At 48.2% G+C, this 19,393-nt stretch overlaps 1 protein-coding gene across 4 annotated transcripts; it reads right to left on the bottom strand.

The window, feature by feature from the left end:
- Positions 1 to 3,016: 3,016 nt before the first annotated feature.
- Positions 3,017 to 6,270, bottom strand: LOC120642010 (endonuclease 2-like). Of its 4 annotated transcripts, none has more exons than XM_039918379.1 (10): positions 6,084 to 6,248; positions 5,789 to 5,960; positions 5,446 to 5,557; positions 4,950 to 5,042; positions 4,687 to 4,826; positions 4,498 to 4,590; positions 4,343 to 4,410; positions 4,190 to 4,260; positions 3,966 to 4,069; positions 3,017 to 3,719 (listed from the first exon to the last, which is right to left on the bottom strand). In XM_039918379.1, exons 2-10 carry the CDS (start codon positions 5,924 to 5,926, stop codon positions 3,684 to 3,686), a joined length of 855 nt encoding a protein of 284 aa, XP_039774313.1. In that variant the 5' UTR covers positions 5,927 to 5,960; positions 6,084 to 6,248; the 3' UTR covers positions 3,017 to 3,683. The 4 variants fall into 4 exon arrangements, with proteins under 4 accessions (XP_039774313.1, XP_039774314.1, XP_039774312.1 ...); XM_039918380.1 differs by having other exon boundaries at positions 6,046 to 6,149; XM_039918378.1 differs by lacking the exon at positions 5,446 to 5,557 and having other exon boundaries at positions 6,046 to 6,270.
- Positions 6,271 to 19,393: the final 13,123 nt, after the last annotated feature.

Genomic DNA, 19,393 nt, shown 5'->3' with positions numbered 1-19,393 from the left:
CCGCCGGAGCGGGCCACCGGAGTGGACTTGGGCAACCGTGGCGAGCGGTCTCCGCCGGAGCGGGCCACCGGAGTGGACTTGAGCGATCGTGGCGAGCAGTCTCCGCCGGAGCGAGCCACCGGAGTGGACTTGGCCGACCGTGGCGAGCGGTCTCCGTCGGAGCGGGCCACCGGAGTGGACTAGAGCTGTCGCAATTGATCCAACGAGATACGTCACCAGACCTTGTGGTAGGGCATAGGAAACCATGCCTTATACTAGAAAGGAGTCCGGACCTCTAGGCACGGCAACCTCGGATACTAGGGGACTCGTAACAAGATAGTGAAGTGCGTAGGCTTAGGGTACATTACCAGGCAAAGTGGCTACGCAGAACTTCTCCACCCCAGGATACAAGCACCACTTCCCCGGAGCAGGTCCCTAAGAGTTTGGGACGCCTTCCAGATAGAAGGGGTATCCCATCCTGACCACAAGCTAGCAACTCAATGTGGATCGTTAGCAACAAAGGAAAGACTCCGTACGGGAGAAGGAAACAGTCGAGCCGAAACGGATGACTGCACTTAAGCTAATGTAAAGATAAGACTGAGAAAACAAATCTCCTTTATTACTTGATTCATATGGTTAGCGTGGTGTACATCAGAGGTCGGGATTACGAGGGCAGACCTCTACCGCTCTGGACCACTCGCTGGTGTCGCCTGTTTGCGCGACGAAGCCAGAGGTCGGATTTACAAGGGCGGACCTTTACCGCTCTGGACCGCACGTAGGCACCACGTCATTACAAAAGAGGAGCACTCTTAATCTTATCTAGGGGCAACCTACAACCGCCGTCCCGTAAGGCAAGTACGATCTTGGCCGGAGTGGGATCGCCACCTTGGGTGTTCCTCTCAGTCATCGGAGGCAACGGCGACCTTGACGTGCCTGTACAACATCATCCAGCATCACCTTAGGAGCTTGCAGGGCTCATCCCAGGACAAGAACTGTCCTATGCTCAGATAGCATGGGAACAAATTCTTTGGCTTTGAATGGGAGTGGACCAGCCATCGCCGGCTACCGTCGGAAGCCAGCTCGGTGGCCGCTCACAGTGAGCTGAAGCAGGCTTGACACCCTGGCGCAGCGGAAGGATGGGTGCTCGTTTGGACGAGCACGGAGTGTGGAGAAGGGCGGTCGTTCGCTGGCTTCCCCCCGGTGCTGACACAAGGCCCCCACACCTCGTGGCAGAGGTCGAGGCCTGTCTGCAGCAGTACCAAGAGAGGCTTGAGCCAGGCGAGGGAGAAGGCGACCGTCATCTTTCCCGAGTCACAGCCGTCGGCTCCAGGCTCCATCTTGAGAGGAAACCTTGAGCCGCCGTCGTGCCGCCGCAGGGGAACCCCGGTGGTTGCTTGAGAGAAAACATTGAGCCGACGCTGGGGTGTCGTAGGGTGACGCACAGCAGGCGTCGCCGCTGCGCGCCACCGCGCCGGCTCTGAGGTGTCGTAGTGGCGACGCACAGCAGGCGCCGCTGCCGTGCGATGCCGCACCGAGGGCACTGCCGCCTCAGTGCCGGGGCATGCGGCGTAGGTGATGCCATGCCTTTCTTTATCTTCTCGTCGTCATTGCAGAGGATGAGCTCAACCTCAGAAGCCTAGAGGTGAGCGGAGATCTGGCCTACACCTGCGCGCTCCCCACGGACGGTGCCAAATGTCGTGGTTTGTGGAGACCCACAGCCGGGTGGCGTAGTGCACCCGCCTAATCCCAGAGGGTAAGTACTCGGGGAAGCGCTAAGCGATTCGGCCGGTCTACCTAGGGAGCAAGAACACAAGAACATTCGAGGATTTAGAGTGGTTCGGGCCGCCGGAGCGTAATACCCTACATCCATTGAGAGTTGTATTGCTCTTGCATATGAATCTATCCTCTGCCCAGACTGGGTACTGGCCTCTGCCGGGACTCCTTCCCCCTCCCCTTTCTCTAACATGTGTCTCCCTTTTATAGCCCAAGGGGACGCGTACACAGGCGTTGAGACCCCGACAGGTGGGTCCAACGCGGATGTATAGTATACTGCGCAGAAGGCATTAATGGTGCTACAGTGGTTGAGAATCTCTCTCCGGATACGCTTCATCGCCCTGTGGACTCTCTGACCAAGGAGTGGATTCACCTGTCCCGTCGGCGAGGCGCCCGTTGAGGTAGTGTAGGTTGTGGCGTAGACTGTTGGGTCTACCGTGTAAGCGTCATGATGGGCGAAGGCGAGCCGCCGTGTCCAACTGGCGTAGCAGACTGACATGCGTGGCGTGGGCGGCGCCAGCGGCTGCATTGTGTGCCTTGGTAACGCGCGATCAACAGTGCAGCCTGGCAAAAGTCGCCTCGGGCTCTGCTGTGGCAGAGCGCACTTACGTCTCCCGTATTAAATGTGATAGGTGGGCGAGTCTTCCCGAGGAAGCTTCGCGGCCGCGCGCGTGCCTGCGCCTGCGGACACGTGGCGGCTCCGGACCTGCCCCAGGTGGGGTGTCTGTTCCCTCCCCGCTGAGGGGTCCGAATAGTATATGGGGGTCCGGGACCCCGTGGGAGGTCCGGGGCCCCCGGCTGTTTTGGCTGAGCGCTCCCTTCTCCGGGACACGCGGCGTCACCGGACCCTTCCCTAGCAAGGAATGGGTCTGGGGCTGCTGACCGGGTGAGAAGGGCTTCGGATCGCGGGGGTCCGGCTACTCAGGCCGTCAGCGCGTAGTCAAGGATAACTACGAGGCTCTCGCCTTGACACAGCAAGAGGGGGTGCCCTAGTCCAGGGGTACCGACATTTTCTTTTGTAAATTTTAAATTTAAAGCGGTTTTGTAAAAGCCTTGATATTATTTACTATTTTTGTAAGTTTTTATCATGCTGGTACCTTCTGTGCTCGCCTTCGTGCGAGACTTATGGTGTGTTTCGATCGGCCTGTGGGTTGGAAACAGCCTGTCAAGTTACACTTAATTAAGCTAATGTGCCTGATGTGTTCAAATGATGGCGGTTATGCTTAATTAAGCGTTTTAACTCGGCGGGTTTGTCACAACAACAAGAGAACTCCGATTGCATCATGTCTCTAATTTGAACCACCAAAGCCCCAATGCTCCTCCGATCAACATATGTTGACTTGAGGGACGTAGCTAGGACCGAGGCATCCATCTCCAAAATAATTCGTGACATACCTAGCTGAGCCGCATGAACAATGCTCTTATAAGTAGCAATGGCCTCAGCATGTAATGCCGATGAAGCATACCGAATATTTCCAGCCCCAGCTGCTAACACCTCTCCATTCACATTTCTCACCACAAAACCCCATCCTCCCGTTCTCTTATCTGAATCAAAAGAACCGTCCGAATTGATTTTATAAGTGTTCTCAGTGGGAGGTTTCCATGAAACTTCAGTTGCAGCTATTACTTTCTTTTTAGTCTCATATAGCTTTTCAAATTGAATGAGGAAGAACATAACAGAACCACAAACATCAGTTGTTGTTGGCATCTTCTCTCCAGCATTAGCCTTGTTTCTTGCCGACCACCATCTCCATAGGAAAACAAACACTTTCAATTGCATATTCACCTGTAGCTCCCAGATCTTATCAAGCACTTCTAACCCGGATTGGCAGCTCACCAGTTTAGCCCTGATATCTTCCATGTCTAGAAGACGCCAACAGTTCACACTTCTCAGACGATCGATCTATGCAAGTATGCATCCACAAATTCTTCTATTGATTTCGTTTTACATTTCTTCTTACATCAAGCTGAAAGACACACAGATACAGGGATACACAGGTGAATACACCATCTACTGCACACTTGCGCATTACGTACGAGTGCTTCATCAATTCTGTAACCAATCATGAGCTACTCTGACGAATAGAAAATACATACAGTCATGGTCGTGATCTGATCACTAAAGTTACGTTGTCAGACAAGACGAATCATTCTAATTCAGAATGCAGACCAATTCCTCTTGTTTAATTTCTACTTGATCAGATGCTCTGTACCTTGCTGTTCCCACCGAATATGTTGTTGAGTATTGCAGCAAGCCTCACACCTCCTTGGGCAATCCTCTTCTGAACCACCGGCAGCGCAGCGAAGAAATAGTCATCTGCAGTTCAGTTTCAAGAGGATCACATATTCAGTTATCAACATCTCTTCTCTTCCGAATAGAGTTATAAGCAGATCATTAGCCTCACAAACTTAACTTCATGTAGTAATGAGAACCTACCTTTTAAGGTGGAGCCCTGTTCAACACCCTCGTACGCCTTGCAGGCCAGCTTTGCGCTCTCTTCAGCGTACCTGCGTTATTTTGTTTGCATCAGTTAGTCTCTGAAGAGTGAAGACTTTTGAGTTTAATTCTGAGGCAGTATCACGAGCTTACTTGTCAGCACAAGTCTTTGTCCGGCTACGGCACGTCTCCCACCGTTTCTCTTCGTTAGCCCACTCTCCCTGAACCAACAGATCACCCAATCAAACACTACTTCCCACCAGTGCTAACAAGGCAAAAGATCAAGTGATGGATGTACTTATACTTACAGAGATGTTCCGCTGGATGGCCTGTATCATGGTGCTTAGATCGTTGCCGTAGAAATCCTTCATGGCTGTCTGAATCACGTTCACATCCCACACCTGAAACAATACGAGTTGCTAGATTTCAGAACATGTAAACTGAAAGCAGTGGGTTGATGTTATTCATTTACTCTGTTCGTCAAGAAGGTAGCGTACATGGTGAAGGTTGCTCTTCCTTCTGTACCAGTGAACGATGATGGTGTTGCCGCCGAGATCGTCGGCGCGGCCGCAGTGGAGCGGCTGGTGGACGTCGCCGACGAAGTGTGCAAGGAACATCAAGCTCTCGGTCCGATCATCTGATGGCGTGGTTCAGGCAAAGGATGTTAGGTGCAGTGTGTCCTCGTGGTCAACTCACGCGAGATGCATGCTAGGAGTACTATGGTGGTAGCTAAGGCAGTTAACATATGATCAATGCTTACATGGACTTGATGAGTCCTTCAGCGCAGCGGTGTAGTTGTTGATTGCTCCAACCACGCACATGTCCTTCTCTCCTTTCGTGTTGTGGCAGTCCCCTGCTCAAAAGTACCAACCATAGGATAAACTCTGAAGTTCAGGTACAGACGTACAGTTCTACTGACATCTTCAGCTACCTATTAAACCTATGGTTTGTTCTTGTTTTCTGTACTTACTACTTAGAGACCCAAAAAAAAGTTTGAAAACTACTACAACACGAGGCCTGCATGCCTTCATTGCAACTTGCACAGTATATCATTACTCCTATCAATATCATGCAAACATCTAGCAGGAGCAAGCAGGGACTTGGTTATGCCTGCCATATGTGGAGATGACGATGGCACAAGCCTAACTTACTTACCCAACCAAACAAGCAACTAAGAAAGGAGAGACCTATGCTCAGACGCATCCTCTCAAGATTGTCAGGCAGGTCGCTAACAAATTTAGCAGGCAGAATCATACTAGATATATTCCCTTGTGATCCTTCAGACGTGGGAACTTCTCCCCCCCAACGCCATTTTCGTCTGAACCCTGAACTCCATTGGCCCAGCCACTTGGCAGACGCCGATTGCTTCTGCATCGAGTGAACGTACGCATGAGGCATGACAGCGACGTGCCGTCCAATTTCCAAAGCGATCGACCTCTAGCTATTCGCGTTAACGTTTTTCCTTAAGCGAAGTTGGGTCGCGGCTCGTCTCGTGACATGGTAAAACCAAAGACACGATCTGATGTGATCGGACACTCTGAATTCTGAAACAGCAAGATTGCATGAAACAATGTTGATCGGAGTCCGGGAGGAGCTTACTGGCGTAGTCGAACTTGCAGTCACCCGGATTGTCGGCGAAGTGGAGGGGGCTGGACCACCGGTACCGGAAACGCTGCCTGTCCGCCCACGAGCACGTCTCGGCGAGGTCGCCGCCGGCCCACCCCGGCAGCAGGCCATTCACCGCCGTCTTGGCCTGTTCCGTCATAAAGCTCTGCAGAACAGGCGGGTCAGGTTACAAATACAAACCCAGCTTCCAGCTGAACGAAGCTGATCGATGACGAAGCAAAGTAGAAAACCAAGCGCTTGACTTGGGCCAGCTCGATCGTCCAGTAACCTCGGCGATCTTGCACACCATGTAGTGGCCCTCCTTGCCCCATGCCTGAGCGGCAGGAGCCCTCGCTGCCACCGCGACGAGGAGGACGTGAAGAAGCAGGAGCACGCCCATCGTCCTAGGCTTGGGCCTTTGCTTGCTCGCCCTCTCTTTTCTCTTGTGTGTTGCTAAGGGACTCTCCCGTTGTCACCTCAACTACTGCCCTATTTATACACCGGCTAGCTGATGCTGATGTGATCCGTGTCTATATGCCTCCTCCTGATCCACGATGCTTTTTTAGTACGAAGAACTTGAACCTTGAGGGCAAATTAATTAGATTTCTTGCAGTGGCACGACACATATGCATGTGACCACTGACCTTCGAGGAAAGAGTTGAACCAGTTGAGCATCAGTTTGTTAATCGATATGCATGACAGAGATAAGCATCTAGTCCTTCATCAATCATTTCCTGAAAACTTCCTCTCACAGAGGCGATGAGAGGTGATGAGAGAGAGCCCTCAGCCAGTCGGCCGTGCCCGACGGCTCCCAACCACCGGTGTGGTTTCATTCTTATTGGTGGACGATGGCTAATCCAATTGCAGGATTAATTTACGGGGTCACTTTCATCGCATGACAGAACAGGCATTGACTTGGAACTCTTTAGAGTTTAGAACAGATTTAATTAGGAAGCATCGCTCATGGTATGGACACGCATATTCCCACGCGAGCATCTTTCAAACAACCTAGATCATTATTTGAGATTAGGGAACAACAACCTAAAACATAGGAGATAGAGCACACCTCAAGTAACTTACAAATTGTAGTAGGAATATATGGTGAAAATTAGTCTAGTTAAAGGTATTTTCATCTTTTCTCCTGGTGCATGGGCACCATGCAAGACCAACCGTCGCCCTTGCTTGTAAGGACGAGGCAATTTGCATGCTATATGCATGTGGCCATGTCCCAACCACCGGCATGTTTTTTTCTGATTGCATGTTACACTACTGACCCAATCGCACAATCATCTCGCCCCAATTACATCTGATATGTTCCCTTTATTTATAAAGAATACTCCCTCTATACTGGTAAAAGAAGTTGTTTACGACAAAGTTTGAGTCAAACCTTGGAAATATAAATCATGAATAACTCTCAAGTTGTTGAACTAAAAAACGTGAAAATTATATGAATAGATTTTTCTTGAAAAATACTTTCATAAAATAATACATATGTTATTTTGGCAAATATTTTTAATAGAAACAAGAAGTCAAAGTTGTGTTTTGGAGACCGTGTCGCTGTCCAAAATAACTTCTTTTACTAGTGGAGGGAGTATGTAGCATCTTGGGTGATATGATGAGTATGCATATCCGCATGCGCACATCTTATTAAACAAAGGTAAAATAGCCACTTTGGCCCTTTAACGTTGCTCCAAGGGTCAAGTTGGTTCCTCAACTTTCAAAAAGACCAATTTGGTCCCTCAACTTTTGGTTTTAGGTTAAATTTGTCCCCCATACTGATGTGGTGCTCCATAATACCATGAGATAGATATGAAAAGTCATTTTTACCCTTAGCTCCTTCTCATACTCAACTTTTATTATTGTACAATTGTAATTAATCAATAATAGGTCATGATAGATCTATTATTCTGTCCGCTGGTTTGATGTCTCTCGTATTTGTTGAAATGCTATTTCGTATTAGTCTAGATCATATAAGAATATTTTGCACATATTTGATTAACTTGTTGCAGCACTGCTAAATATGCAAATTCTAAAGGAGAGAAAATAGCCAAGGGTAAAGATGACTTTTTTTTAGCATTAGTCTCATGGTATTAGGGTATTAGGGAGCATTACATGAGTATAGTGACAAATTTGACCTAAAAATAATAATTGAGAGACCAAATTAGTCTTTTTGAATGTTGAAGGACTAACTTGACCATTGGAGTAAAGTTGAATGACCAAAGTGGTTATTTTGCATTAAACAAACAATCTGATAAGAAATCATCTCAAAAAAAAGAAAAAACAATTTGACAAGAAAGCAAGCATACTCGATCTGCACGTTAACGCCAGTCAAACACTCAAATTTATATATTATAAAGATCGAACACAATTGAAAATTTTTCACTTAGATTAGACCCGTCATACTCCTCATGCTAGACCCGTCATACTCCTCATGCTAGACCCGTCTGCAAGGAGCCAAGGAGGTGAGAAGGGTGGAGACCCATAAAAATCGTATGTTAGAAGATGTTTCTGTCCAAAAAATTATAATTTTTCTCACCCCTCCGAACATACTCCGTACCCGCCATGTAAACCCACGATTACCGAATCGACAGGCTGTCGCCGAATTGACAGGCCGCCGCGCCATGGCCCATATGGCGCCACGGCCTCCTCCCCCTCCTGGCGCTCGGCGCACGCCCCCTCCCCCTACAGCCGCTGGCCGGCGACCGACCGGATGATTCGTTGCCCAACTGCGACTGCCGATTCCTCTCTGAGCAGTGAACACACCCTCCTCTCTCGGGTCTCGGGTCCTCCATGAGCGCCGCTCCCACCTTCCCGGCTCCTCCGCTTCTCCCTGTGCGCCGGCTGGCCGGCCGCCCTCCTCCTCCCTCTAAATCTCCCGGCAGCCTAGGCGCCACTCCCGCTCCCCCGGCCGCCCGGTGCCCTCGGGCCTCGGCCGCCCCGATCTCCCGGAGACCAGGCTGCCGGCGCCCCCAGCCACCCGGCACCCCGTGCGGCCGGTGCGCTGCATCCATGCCTTGGGCTCCTGGTCGTCCGGCGCTCGGTGCGGCCGGTGTGCTGCCTCGAGCTCCCGGCCGCCTGGCACTCCGTGCGGCCAGTGCGTGATGCCCGCACTCAAGCTACACCGACCGCTGGGAGCCTGATTTTCGGATTCTTCTCTGCACTTCCAGCCCGATCTACTCTGCTCTGCACTGATTTGCTCTTTCAATGCGCTGATATGCTCCTCCAATGCACCAATAAATAAGTAGCATACGAAGGATTTTTTATGGGCTAGCTCTTGTGTATCTATTACAACATGAGCTAGAATGCTAAATCTTTAGTGATATATATGATAAAATGTGAAGTGAGAATGCCATGCTAGATCTGCAGTGATATGCCTGATAAAATACGAAGTGATAATGTTTCGTCGCGGTCGAGATTTCCATATGGCTCATCTTTTTTATTATTTGCTTGCTGTTAAAATGTGCTTGTATGCTTGATTTCCTAAAGTTTGTAGGTACACGGTTGTGCCCGAAGACATGTAGTACCCGCGGATAATGGGTACGGATATGGATTTGTCCTTGAGACAGATCACGGGCGCATATGAGGATATAAATTATTGCTCACAAAGACATATGTATGAAGCCTATATCCGCAAATTTTGTATGTTGCTATCTTTAGCCTGTGCATACCCCTCTACCAAACCTCTACCAAAGCAGACGCTCGCGCACCCCACCTGCCGCTGCCATTTCGGTCTTCTTCCTTTTTGTTCTGCAAGGTTTTTCCTCCGCATGACCTCCACCGCCGCACCGTCCCCCCTCCCTCTCCATCCTACTCCCGCAGCACGCGTCCCCACCTGCATCGGCCAATGGTGCCATCGGGCTACCTGTGGCCGCCTCCTTTGCCCGCGACCACGCCGAGATCCTATATGCCTGCCCACGCCACCACCCGCATGGGCAACGACTCCTGGGTGCTTGGCCAATAAGTTCGTAACAACCAAAGCTACGAGATAGCAGTAGCATCTATTATAGTACATAATTTTAGAATTCAATTTGAATATTAATTTCATTAATATAAAATTCACTATATTTTTAAATCACGTGCGTGTCACACATGCGTCTATTCAGTTAAACCATCTGATTGTTAACTATGGGCCTATGGTTGTTGGTTGCATTGCGCACAGCGCGCCCATTTTTGAGCATGACAGAACGCGAGTTTTTCGGGATTTTTTTCATTTTTATATTTTTTAAAAATTAAAATTTCAAAAATATATGTCCGTTTTCAAATATTTCAAAAATATACCCCGGTCGCCCTCCCATAGGGCGACAGGCCCAATGTTTAATTTTTTTTTCAAATTTGCAACGAAGTCCCTGGAGAAAAAAAAGGGGGGCGACAGGCCCCCCCTTTTTTTCTCGGACTTTTATTTTTGCAGGGACCTATTTTGAGCTATTCGAGCGTGTATTCGTCATCATCGTCGGCAAGATCTCGGCCGCTAACTCCTACCGCACGTAACTTGTCCTTCATTAAATCACGGAAAAAATCGCAAGAACTTCCCTTATTTCACGAGCATTATGGAACCCACAAACATAATAAGTTCACATAAATAATATCTATAAAAACAAATGACAAGTAACCTACCACAATCATAAACATCGGATACAAATAAGCGGTCCACAGCTATCTCATTACAAATAAACATCATATACATCTAACCACCCCTAGGGCGTCGGACCCTCTTAGCCCTCTGCTGGGCACGGACATGTCCCTCGGAGTAGGTGAGAACATCCGGAGACCTCACCTGTCGCTCAGGACGCGCAAGGGGCTGCGGTGTCTGCTGCTGAGAGATCCCAAGTGGTGCTCCTCCTAGCTGTGAATACCCCAAGACATCGGGGTCACCTTGCGCGGCAGGCTCTTCTGGACTCAAGCTGTCGAAGTCGTCTAAGGTGAATGTCTCGTTATCTGGTCGAAAGGAGAAAGAAGAAGGTCCGGCGCCCGCATCGGGGTAGAATCCTACGCAAAAAATATGGATGTTAGCGTACGCTCGTATATTTCGTAATGACATGTAGAAACCGAAATACGAAACATAAATTAACCTGTGTACGCCGGTATCTGTGGCCCCGGTACCATCCCTGGATACGGTCCGCCAACTGGTGCTGTCCCTCTAAACATTCCAGTATGGCCGAACGCAGTAGCTGGATCGTATCCTGTATGTGATATTAGTAAATATGTAGGAACACTTGATGTAATTTTAAAGAGATATGTACGTTACCTGCACTTGGGAAGAACTGCGACGTCGGCCCGTGTATGGTCGACGGACACGGGAACGACGACGACGCCTGAGACGACCCGTGGCTGTCTTCGTACTGCACACGGCTTCCGAAGTTGTGCGTTACCTAACGCAACTGATCACGCTGCCTCGACCATGCCTCTATCTGCTCAAATTGGGTCATTGGGGATCCGGCACGTACCCTCGTCAGGTAAGTCGAGCAGTCCGTCTCCATCATGTTGCAAAGGCGAAACTGCATCAATTCAGTAAAGTTACAAACACATGAATTATCTTATGAATATGATTATATATATATGCAAATATGATCAAGAGACTCATCGCGCCAGCTAGTGCCTCCACGTGGTGCCGGCCATAGCCATCCTGAGGCCTCGCCTGGTGTGGCTGCGGGTGAGTGTCAACAAAAACCAGACGAGCCCGAGTCCGGGGTAAGTACCAGGTGAGGTAAGCCCTGAAGGAACTGTCTGTGTGTGGTCCTGTTGGTTGGACCAAGAGCTCGTCTGCCTGTTCCCATTGGTCCACCCACGGCTGGATCTTGGTGAGCCAATCATCAGAGCACGGCAAGCCACTCCTTGACAACCTACAAAGTGGATTACGAAGAATCGTTAGATTCGACACGAATGTATGAGCCAAGTTAATTCATAATTACCTGTGGTCCTGGCGACTGACACGCTCCAACGCGGTGGGCACCGGAAACTCCTGGCGCTACCCAAACTGTCTCCTGACTCTCCAGGGGCAATATGCCTCAACCGCGATGTCATAAACCAGGACGGCGGAAGTAAGCCACAGGCTCGCATTCGCGGAGTAGTGCGAAGACAAGCCTGCTGGTGCACGTCTAGCCACAGCCTCTGGGCTGTAAGGCTCCCAGATAACGTCCTCGGGCGTCAGCATGTCGAGCTCCGAAACAAACTCAGGATATGCGCATCTAACCCGCGCATGTGCCCAGGACCTCTGCATTCCGAATAAGTAAAATTAAAATCGCGCTAATATATCATGTAACAATGAATAACAAAATTAGATTTGATACGAACGTACCTGACGCCAGATCCAGATAGTTCCCATAGTGGGCCTCTCGTCCTCCTCGTCGCCGTACATGCCTCCGTGGTAAGGCTCGTGGCTGACAAAGGGCCGACCAACGGCTAGCCTCTCGTACGACCAAAGCTGTAGCAGTAGTGGGCACCCTGACAGGATAGCGTTCCCATGTGTCTTCATGCAGCCGTCACAGAGTCCACGGTAAGTGGCTGCAAGTACCGCCTCACCCCAGCTGTAGGGCGGTACGTCCTCGTCCCCATCCGCAATCTCCCGTGCATACGGAAGGAGAATCCTATCGACCGAGTTGCCATGAGTGTTGTTGAATATGATGTAACCAAACAACCAAAGTAGGTACACCTCCAGCGATCTGGTCACACTGTACTCGTCGGCATCCGCAGCCAAAAGGGCAGGCTGCATAAACAATTAAGATAAATAGTTTCAACTATCAATGGAATATGTGAATTGTAACAATTAAATTTATATTTGGAATGAATACGTACTGTAAACTGTAGGAACCAGGTCTTCGAAGGACCTGCTGCTCGCGGGTGCGGGTTGATCGGACCTGCTTCATCCACGCGGTCAACCAGGGCAAAACGGGCCTCCAGCTCATCCTTCCATGAGGCCGCCACCACACGCGGACCTACAGCCTCCCCGACGATAGGGAGGCCGAGGAGGTAGGCCACGTCCTGCAGCGTAGGAGTCATCTCCCCACACGGGAGGTGGAACGTGTGTGTCTCCGGCCTCCATCTGTCAACGAGCGCCGTCAGGAGGGATCGGTCGAGCTGAATAGGCCCAACCTCGACAAGACGGCTCAGAGTCAGTAGGCCGGCCTCACGTAACCTGCAAATAAACAAAAAATGTCGAAACAAAGGAATACCGGCGAATACATAAGTCATAAACAATAATATTTCATTACATACCGGTCACACCAATCGTGGTGTATAGAGATCGCCTCGCCGGGTGGACGAGGACGTAGCACCTCTAGGGCTCGGTGCTCAACAGCTGCAAAGTAAGACCTGTGACTCGAGTCGATCACTGGGTCTAGCAAGGAGTCAATCTCCATACCTGCATTCAAAAATATATGAGAACACATAGGTAAATATATATTTCATACAAACTAGACACATAAATACAATAATACTTCATTACATACCTGCCATATTTCATTACTACATATTACAAATAATGAAATACAATTGTGGATCATGACACCGAATGCCTTCCACGAGCAATTCTCGTCGATGCTCGTCTGAACGTAGGAGGTGCTCCATCTCTGGGATTTCCGGAAGGACCGACGTCAGCAGCATCGTGAAGTGCATTCTGAGGACACTTCTTATAGTTGTGACTCAATGATCCACATTGGCTGCAATGTTTTTGTGCCTTGCTTGCTTCCGACTCGTCCATACCATTCCGAATACGACGTGCCTGACGGCGGCCTTTGCCTTTTTTAGTGGCTGGATCAGGAATAAACATCTTATTCTCATTATCCTGAATGAAAGGCCCCACAATTCCAATCACATATACCTCATGTCCCCATGTGGATACAACTGCTTCCTTGCTGAAGTACGGTGAAACAAATAATCCTGGCTGTAACGCAGACTCTGCACATGCCGCAATGAGATGGGAGCATGGCATATGCAATAACTTTGGCTTCATGCAGAAGCAGAATGCTTTGCCATCAACTGTAATCAAACTCTCATGTACCACTCTATCTCTACGGATAACACGACCACTTCTATCCTTACATAGAACCTCAAATCTATGCTCCATTGTACCTGTGGATATGACGCGGTGCAGTTTTGCCTTTTCAATCTTCTCTTGCATATATTGTGTCACTCTTTTGCAAAACTGAATTTGGGGGTTGCTGATGTTTATGCTTGCAGCCGTGTAACGCTCTCTGAAATACTTCATGCACCCATACATGATGAACTCAACAATTCCCACAAGTGGAAAGGCATGACAAGAACGCATAACCATATTGAAACACTCTGCATGGTTCGTTATCTGAATATCATACCGTATTCCGTTGGTATCATAAAGGAATGACCATTTCTCCTTAGGTGCACCTCGAATCCAGTGTGAAAATGGCTTCTCAATTGAATCCCTAGCCTCTGCAGCCTGACTCGTGCCTGCTCCTGATGGCCTTACCTTCACTAGCTCTGCAGTCAACTGATCAAGCATCTGCCATAATGCATTGAATTTTCTCTGTTGATTTTGGGTGCACAACCTCTTAAACAGGTTCTTAAGATCCTTGTTCTTAAAGTGTTCATAGAAGTTTGCACCCATATGCCTAATGCACCACCTGTTTTGGACATCAGGCCATAATGGAGGCGTGTCGCAGTTCCACGTTGCAATTTCAGTATTGATTGCAGGATACCTGCATGCCTATCACTAATAAGGCACACATCTGGACGTGCAGCAGCAACATGATTCTTCACTCGTTCAAGGATCCAATACCAACTGTCTATGTTCTCATTCTCAACAAATGCAAATGCGAGCGGAACAATTTGGTTGTTGCAATCTACACCGATTGCGGTGAGTATCTGACCTTTATACCTTCCAGTCAAAAATGTGCCATCAATGCAGATCACCGGAAGACAAAACTGAAATGCTCTAACAGAAGCACCTATGCAAAAGAAGGCTCGTTGCATAATTCTTTGTCCCCTAGTCACGGCTGGTAAAAGGTATGTGTCATAAAAGCTTCCAGGATTTCTAGCAGCAACCTGGGATAACATACGAGGTAGGTTATCATATGATGCCTCGTATGTGCCGAACCGCATCTCGAACACCCTTTGTTTAGCCCGCCATGCCTTCGAATAACTGATGGTGTACTGGTAAGCCTGCTCAATGTGTCGAATAATCATTTTTGGCTCATAATTTAGGTTGTCCATAATAAACCCATACATTTGCTTTGTAACAAAGTCGCATGATATATTGCGATGCGAGGGAATAACTTCTGACAGCAAACAAGTGTGCTCTGTGACAATGGAACATTTCCAGTTTGACTTCCATTTTCCCTTGAATGCATGTACTCGCCATGGACATCCAGCATTCACACACTTCACCTCATATTCTTTACTGCCAGACTTCACGACTCTGAATTCTCGTTTCAATGAGATTGCCCATAGTCTCACAGCATCTTTTACGGCTTCAATGTTTGGATATGTTGCACCTTGCACTACTTCATTCCCTCTGTACTCTCACTCCTGATTTCGTACATCTTCTGCGATATGACTGCTAAAACCATGCTCTTTCCACTCTTTTGGCAATGAGTACTGCTCGTCATCAGATGAGTCCTCATATTCTTCCATCTCTATTGCGGTTTGGTCTTCTGCCTCCATCTCGTCCACAATGCTATGTATCCTCTCTCCCTCATCAGCAAGGCCCTGTGGTCCCATGTTTTGGTTCTCTGTCTCTTCTGACTCATCTTGCTCAACATAATTGGTCTCTCTTCGAATACTCGGAGTTCCTTGATCTGCACAATGTTGGATTTCATTTTGTGTCTTCTCCCGGATTTGAACAAGAATGGCCAGAGGCCACCCACGCTCTAGAGTTGCTTGCATGTACTTCTGCCAGTCATCAGTGCTGTGTATCATCATTAATTCTCATAATTCACTTTCTACCTCCCAATTAACAAGAGACTGGACAGTGATCACATGTGTCAACGGATCAACATGGAACCCACGCTGCAGCCACTTACATATGGAACCAAAACTCCTTTCCAGAGGTTTATCTATGCTGCTAGATGTGCGCTTAAAGGCAGAAAGATCTACTCCATTTGGCCCATACATAACATTGTATTCACCATAAAATACTTGATACTGCATTTTGCTCGACATATCTGTATATCACATAATACTTATCGAGTTATACTCTTTACTTCACTACCTTATTCAATAATCCGTAAAAACTAAGTATGGAATTCAACTACAACGTATAATTATTCATAACTACGTGATGACTCTCGAATTCTATACTGCATATGCCAAATTCTATTCTAAATCATAATTAATTTATAAACATGTCTCTAATAGCACTGCAATTGTAATAATAAAAATGCGCAGAACTAATTTTCTAAACTAATTTACTACTACGTAACTACAAACTAAAGTATCATTGAACTCCTACTTAAATGGATCTACTATAGCACTAATTAAATTGAATTACTCATATTTAAATACGTAGTACTTAAATATAACAATATTTAAACTAAATGTACTAACCTGCAGATCACAAGTGCTGAATCCGGCAGGGCTTCGCCGCTTTCCTTCTCCTCACTCCTCTCTTTTTTTTCTGGATTTTTGGTGGAATTTTCGGGCTCAAATGAGGAGGGAAGGGGAGGGCTGGGGCTTTTATAAAGGGGGAGACCCCGGTCGCCCGCGGGGGGGGGGGCGACAGGCCCCCTGCCGCGATTGTGGGCCGGGCCCAGCGGCGGTCGCCCGTGGGTCGGGCGACAGGCCCCTGTCGCCCCCCCAACGGGCGACAGGGCTTGTTTTTTTTTCTCCAGGGACTTCGTTGCAAATTTGAAAAAAAATTACACATTGGGCCTGTCGCCCTATGGGAGGGCGACCAGGGTATATTTTTGAAATATTTCAAAACAGACATATATTTTTGAAATTTTATTTTTTTAATATAAAAAAGAAAAAACCGCAGTTTTTCGGTGCCACACTGTAATATCTGGCCCATTGCGCCACAGGACAAGAGCCCACGGCCCAACCTAGGCGCTGCTCTTCTGCAGTAGTGATCTGGTCCGAGCAATCCGAACCGCGCTCGCCGTCCATCCATCCCCACGGCCCCACCTCATCCCTCCATCTGTCAGAATGCTCCCGCGGCAGGCACGCAAACGCAAGCCAGTGGCGACCAGCAGACTGCTCCGCGCCCGTCCATATGGACCATATCAGCCAAGGAGACGCACGCTTCGTCCCCGTGCAAACAAGATCCAAGACTCCACGTTGGCGTAGTTGTAACAAAGGTGTGTTAATCGCCTATAATTAAATTAAACATAGTTATTAGTTTTAAACGCACACGATAAATCACTAAACCAAAACTTTTCCTGTCAATTTGGGCCGGACCGGTCTGACCGGTCGGGGTAACCGGTCTGACCGGTTGAACCTGTTTAAACCATTTTGGACCCCACATTATTTAAACCACTCTCTCTCTCCCTCTCACCAGATCACTCATCCTCACCACGCCAGCTCTCTCTCCCTCCCGAGTTTTTCCTCTCCCAAACCCTCCTTCCCAAATTCCTACTTCCAACTCCATTTCAAGGCTCGGGGAGCTTCAAATTGGGGTCGAGGATCACCCTCTCCATGTGCTCCTCCCCGGGGTGACGTGGATTCAAAGTTCTTCGCGGGGAAGAAGACTCATCCAAGGTATTTCATCTAGGGTTGGGTGAATCCATCGTTCTAGGAGATTTTAGTCGGATTCCTTGGGTCAAGATCATCTATATGCACCCCTGAACTAGTGCCTAGAAGGGATTTAGATTTGGTGGGATAGTTTCGCCGCGCCAAGAATTCTAGTTTTTTTGTCTGGGTAGGACCGGTCTGACCGGTCGGAGGGACCGGTCTGACTAGTAGTTTGGTCGGGTTAAATGGGACCGGTCTGACCGGTCAGGAGGACAAGTCTGACCGGTGTGACAGTGGCTGAGAGGGGATTCTAAGGGGTAATTAGTGCAAATAGTTAAAAGTTATTTTGGTTATTGGTTACTGGTAATTTTGATAAATCATGCATGCATTTCTCATGTCATATGCATACGCATACGTGTAACAGCCGCAGCAAAGGAGGTTGTATACGAGGTGGTTGCGGAGCCACAAGAGCCACAGGGGCAAGCCCCGCAGCAGGAGGTTCGTGAGGAGTCGGCTCAAGGCCCAGTTGACCCTAGTACTAAGCAGCAGTCTCAAGACAAGCCCCGGTGCATGACCCACTAATTTAAATTATGCAACCTTATATATCTATATCTATTAATTGTGCATTAAGTTTTAGGAGTTGTTTGGAATTCTAATTGCGTGATATTTAGGTTCCCTTGAGTTACACTAGTATGTATAAGATGATAGAAAAGCTACGCCTAATAGACCTCGGTAGAAGTCGAGTGATTTCTGTTCACTCACGAGATATAGGATGCCTCTATATTTCGGATATATGAAATATTGGAATATGTAGAAAAGGAAAGGAAATTTGAGACCGGGCAGGAAATGTTTAGCCCTGTCTGTGTCGGTTAAGGACCGTCCGTTGTCTGGCCCTATGATCGAGTTTGAATTGTACTAACCGCATGCTGGGAGTAGGAGGTAGTCGAAACCGGTAAGCCGAGTACTATCTTGCTTCAAAAGTACAGAACTTCATCACCACCCCTTAGGGTGAGTCGAGTAGTCACTGAGAAATGGGTTGCATGTATTTACTTTTGGTGGTCTTTCGTTGAGCTCGGCTGACTATAAGTAGGTGGGGTGGTTCTGTAGTTCGAGGCGGTGAGGGGAATGGTTGGTGCGCGTGGTCCGACGGGGCCTATGCATGCCGTGTCCACCTTGCAAGGTTAAAACGGATCGATTCGCCATCAGTCGCTCTCGGATATGAGCACCTTGATTGTAGCACCGCATCGTAGCAATGTTTTATGGAATTTAAGCGATGGTTGGAAATGATTATCTTAAATTAATATTCAATGTTTGCTATGATTGCTTAGGGGATGCAAATACTAGTTGATGATTAAGCATATAGAATTTGAAGCTAAAAGTGGAAAAATAAAAATTTATTTTAGAAGTTTTTTCTGTAAAATAACCACCAGCCAAATGCCTTGCATGTCTAGGTATGTGGGCTAAGTATACCCACTGGTCGGGTAATTCTTGCGGAGTATTAGTTGCTCAGGGTTTGTTGCCACCCAAAAATGTATTTCAGGGCACCCAAACGTCGACTTCTGCCCCTGCTGTATCAAATTCATCTGCCGGGATGCAGAGGGGTGGGAGATGGTAGAGCGAGACCCTTAGACTAGGGAGTTGGCGGGTTGCACCCTGGAGGGCGGAGTGTGCAGCCCTCAGTTTTGTTTAGACCAGTTGCGCAGAACCAGAACAGTTGTAGCGTGGTGTTGTAAATCTCTTTTATGTTCGAACTTCGGTCTCTTTTGTTGTAAAATTGTAAATTATACAGTTTATGTAACTTGGGTATGTATTTGAACTCGGTTTGTAAAAACTCTTGTATATCGGTTTGTCACCTTATTATATTTTCAAGTATTTGTCATGCTTGTAGCATCTGCGCCCACCTTCGTGTGGGACTACCGGTATTGTTTCGATCGGGCCGTGGGTTGAGAAAGGACCGTCAAA

Source organism: Panicum virgatum, chromosome 7K (genome assembly GCF_016808335.1).
Source record: "Panicum virgatum strain AP13 chromosome 7K, P.virgatum_v5, whole genome shotgun sequence".
In the NCBI taxonomy this organism is placed as follows: domain Eukaryota; kingdom Viridiplantae; phylum Streptophyta; class Magnoliopsida; order Poales; family Poaceae; genus Panicum; species Panicum virgatum.
This window is presented reverse-complemented; position numbering and strand designations above follow the sequence as displayed.

Excerpts from the sequence above, each read along its gene's own strand:
- LOC120642010 (XM_039918377.1), bottom strand. The coding sequence starts at position 6,194 with ATGGGCGTGCTCCTGCTTCTTCACGTCCTCCTCGTCGCGGTGGCAGCG. Across the intron at positions 4,827-4,949 it reads GAAGGACTCATCAAGTCCAT|ATGATCGGACCGAGAGCTTG; the intron begins GTAAGCATTGAT and ends CCACGCCATCAG. Across the intron at positions 4,591-4,686 it reads GGAAGAGCAACCTTCACCAT|GTGTGGGATGTGAACGTGAT; the intron begins GTACGCTACCTT and ends GTATTGTTTCAG.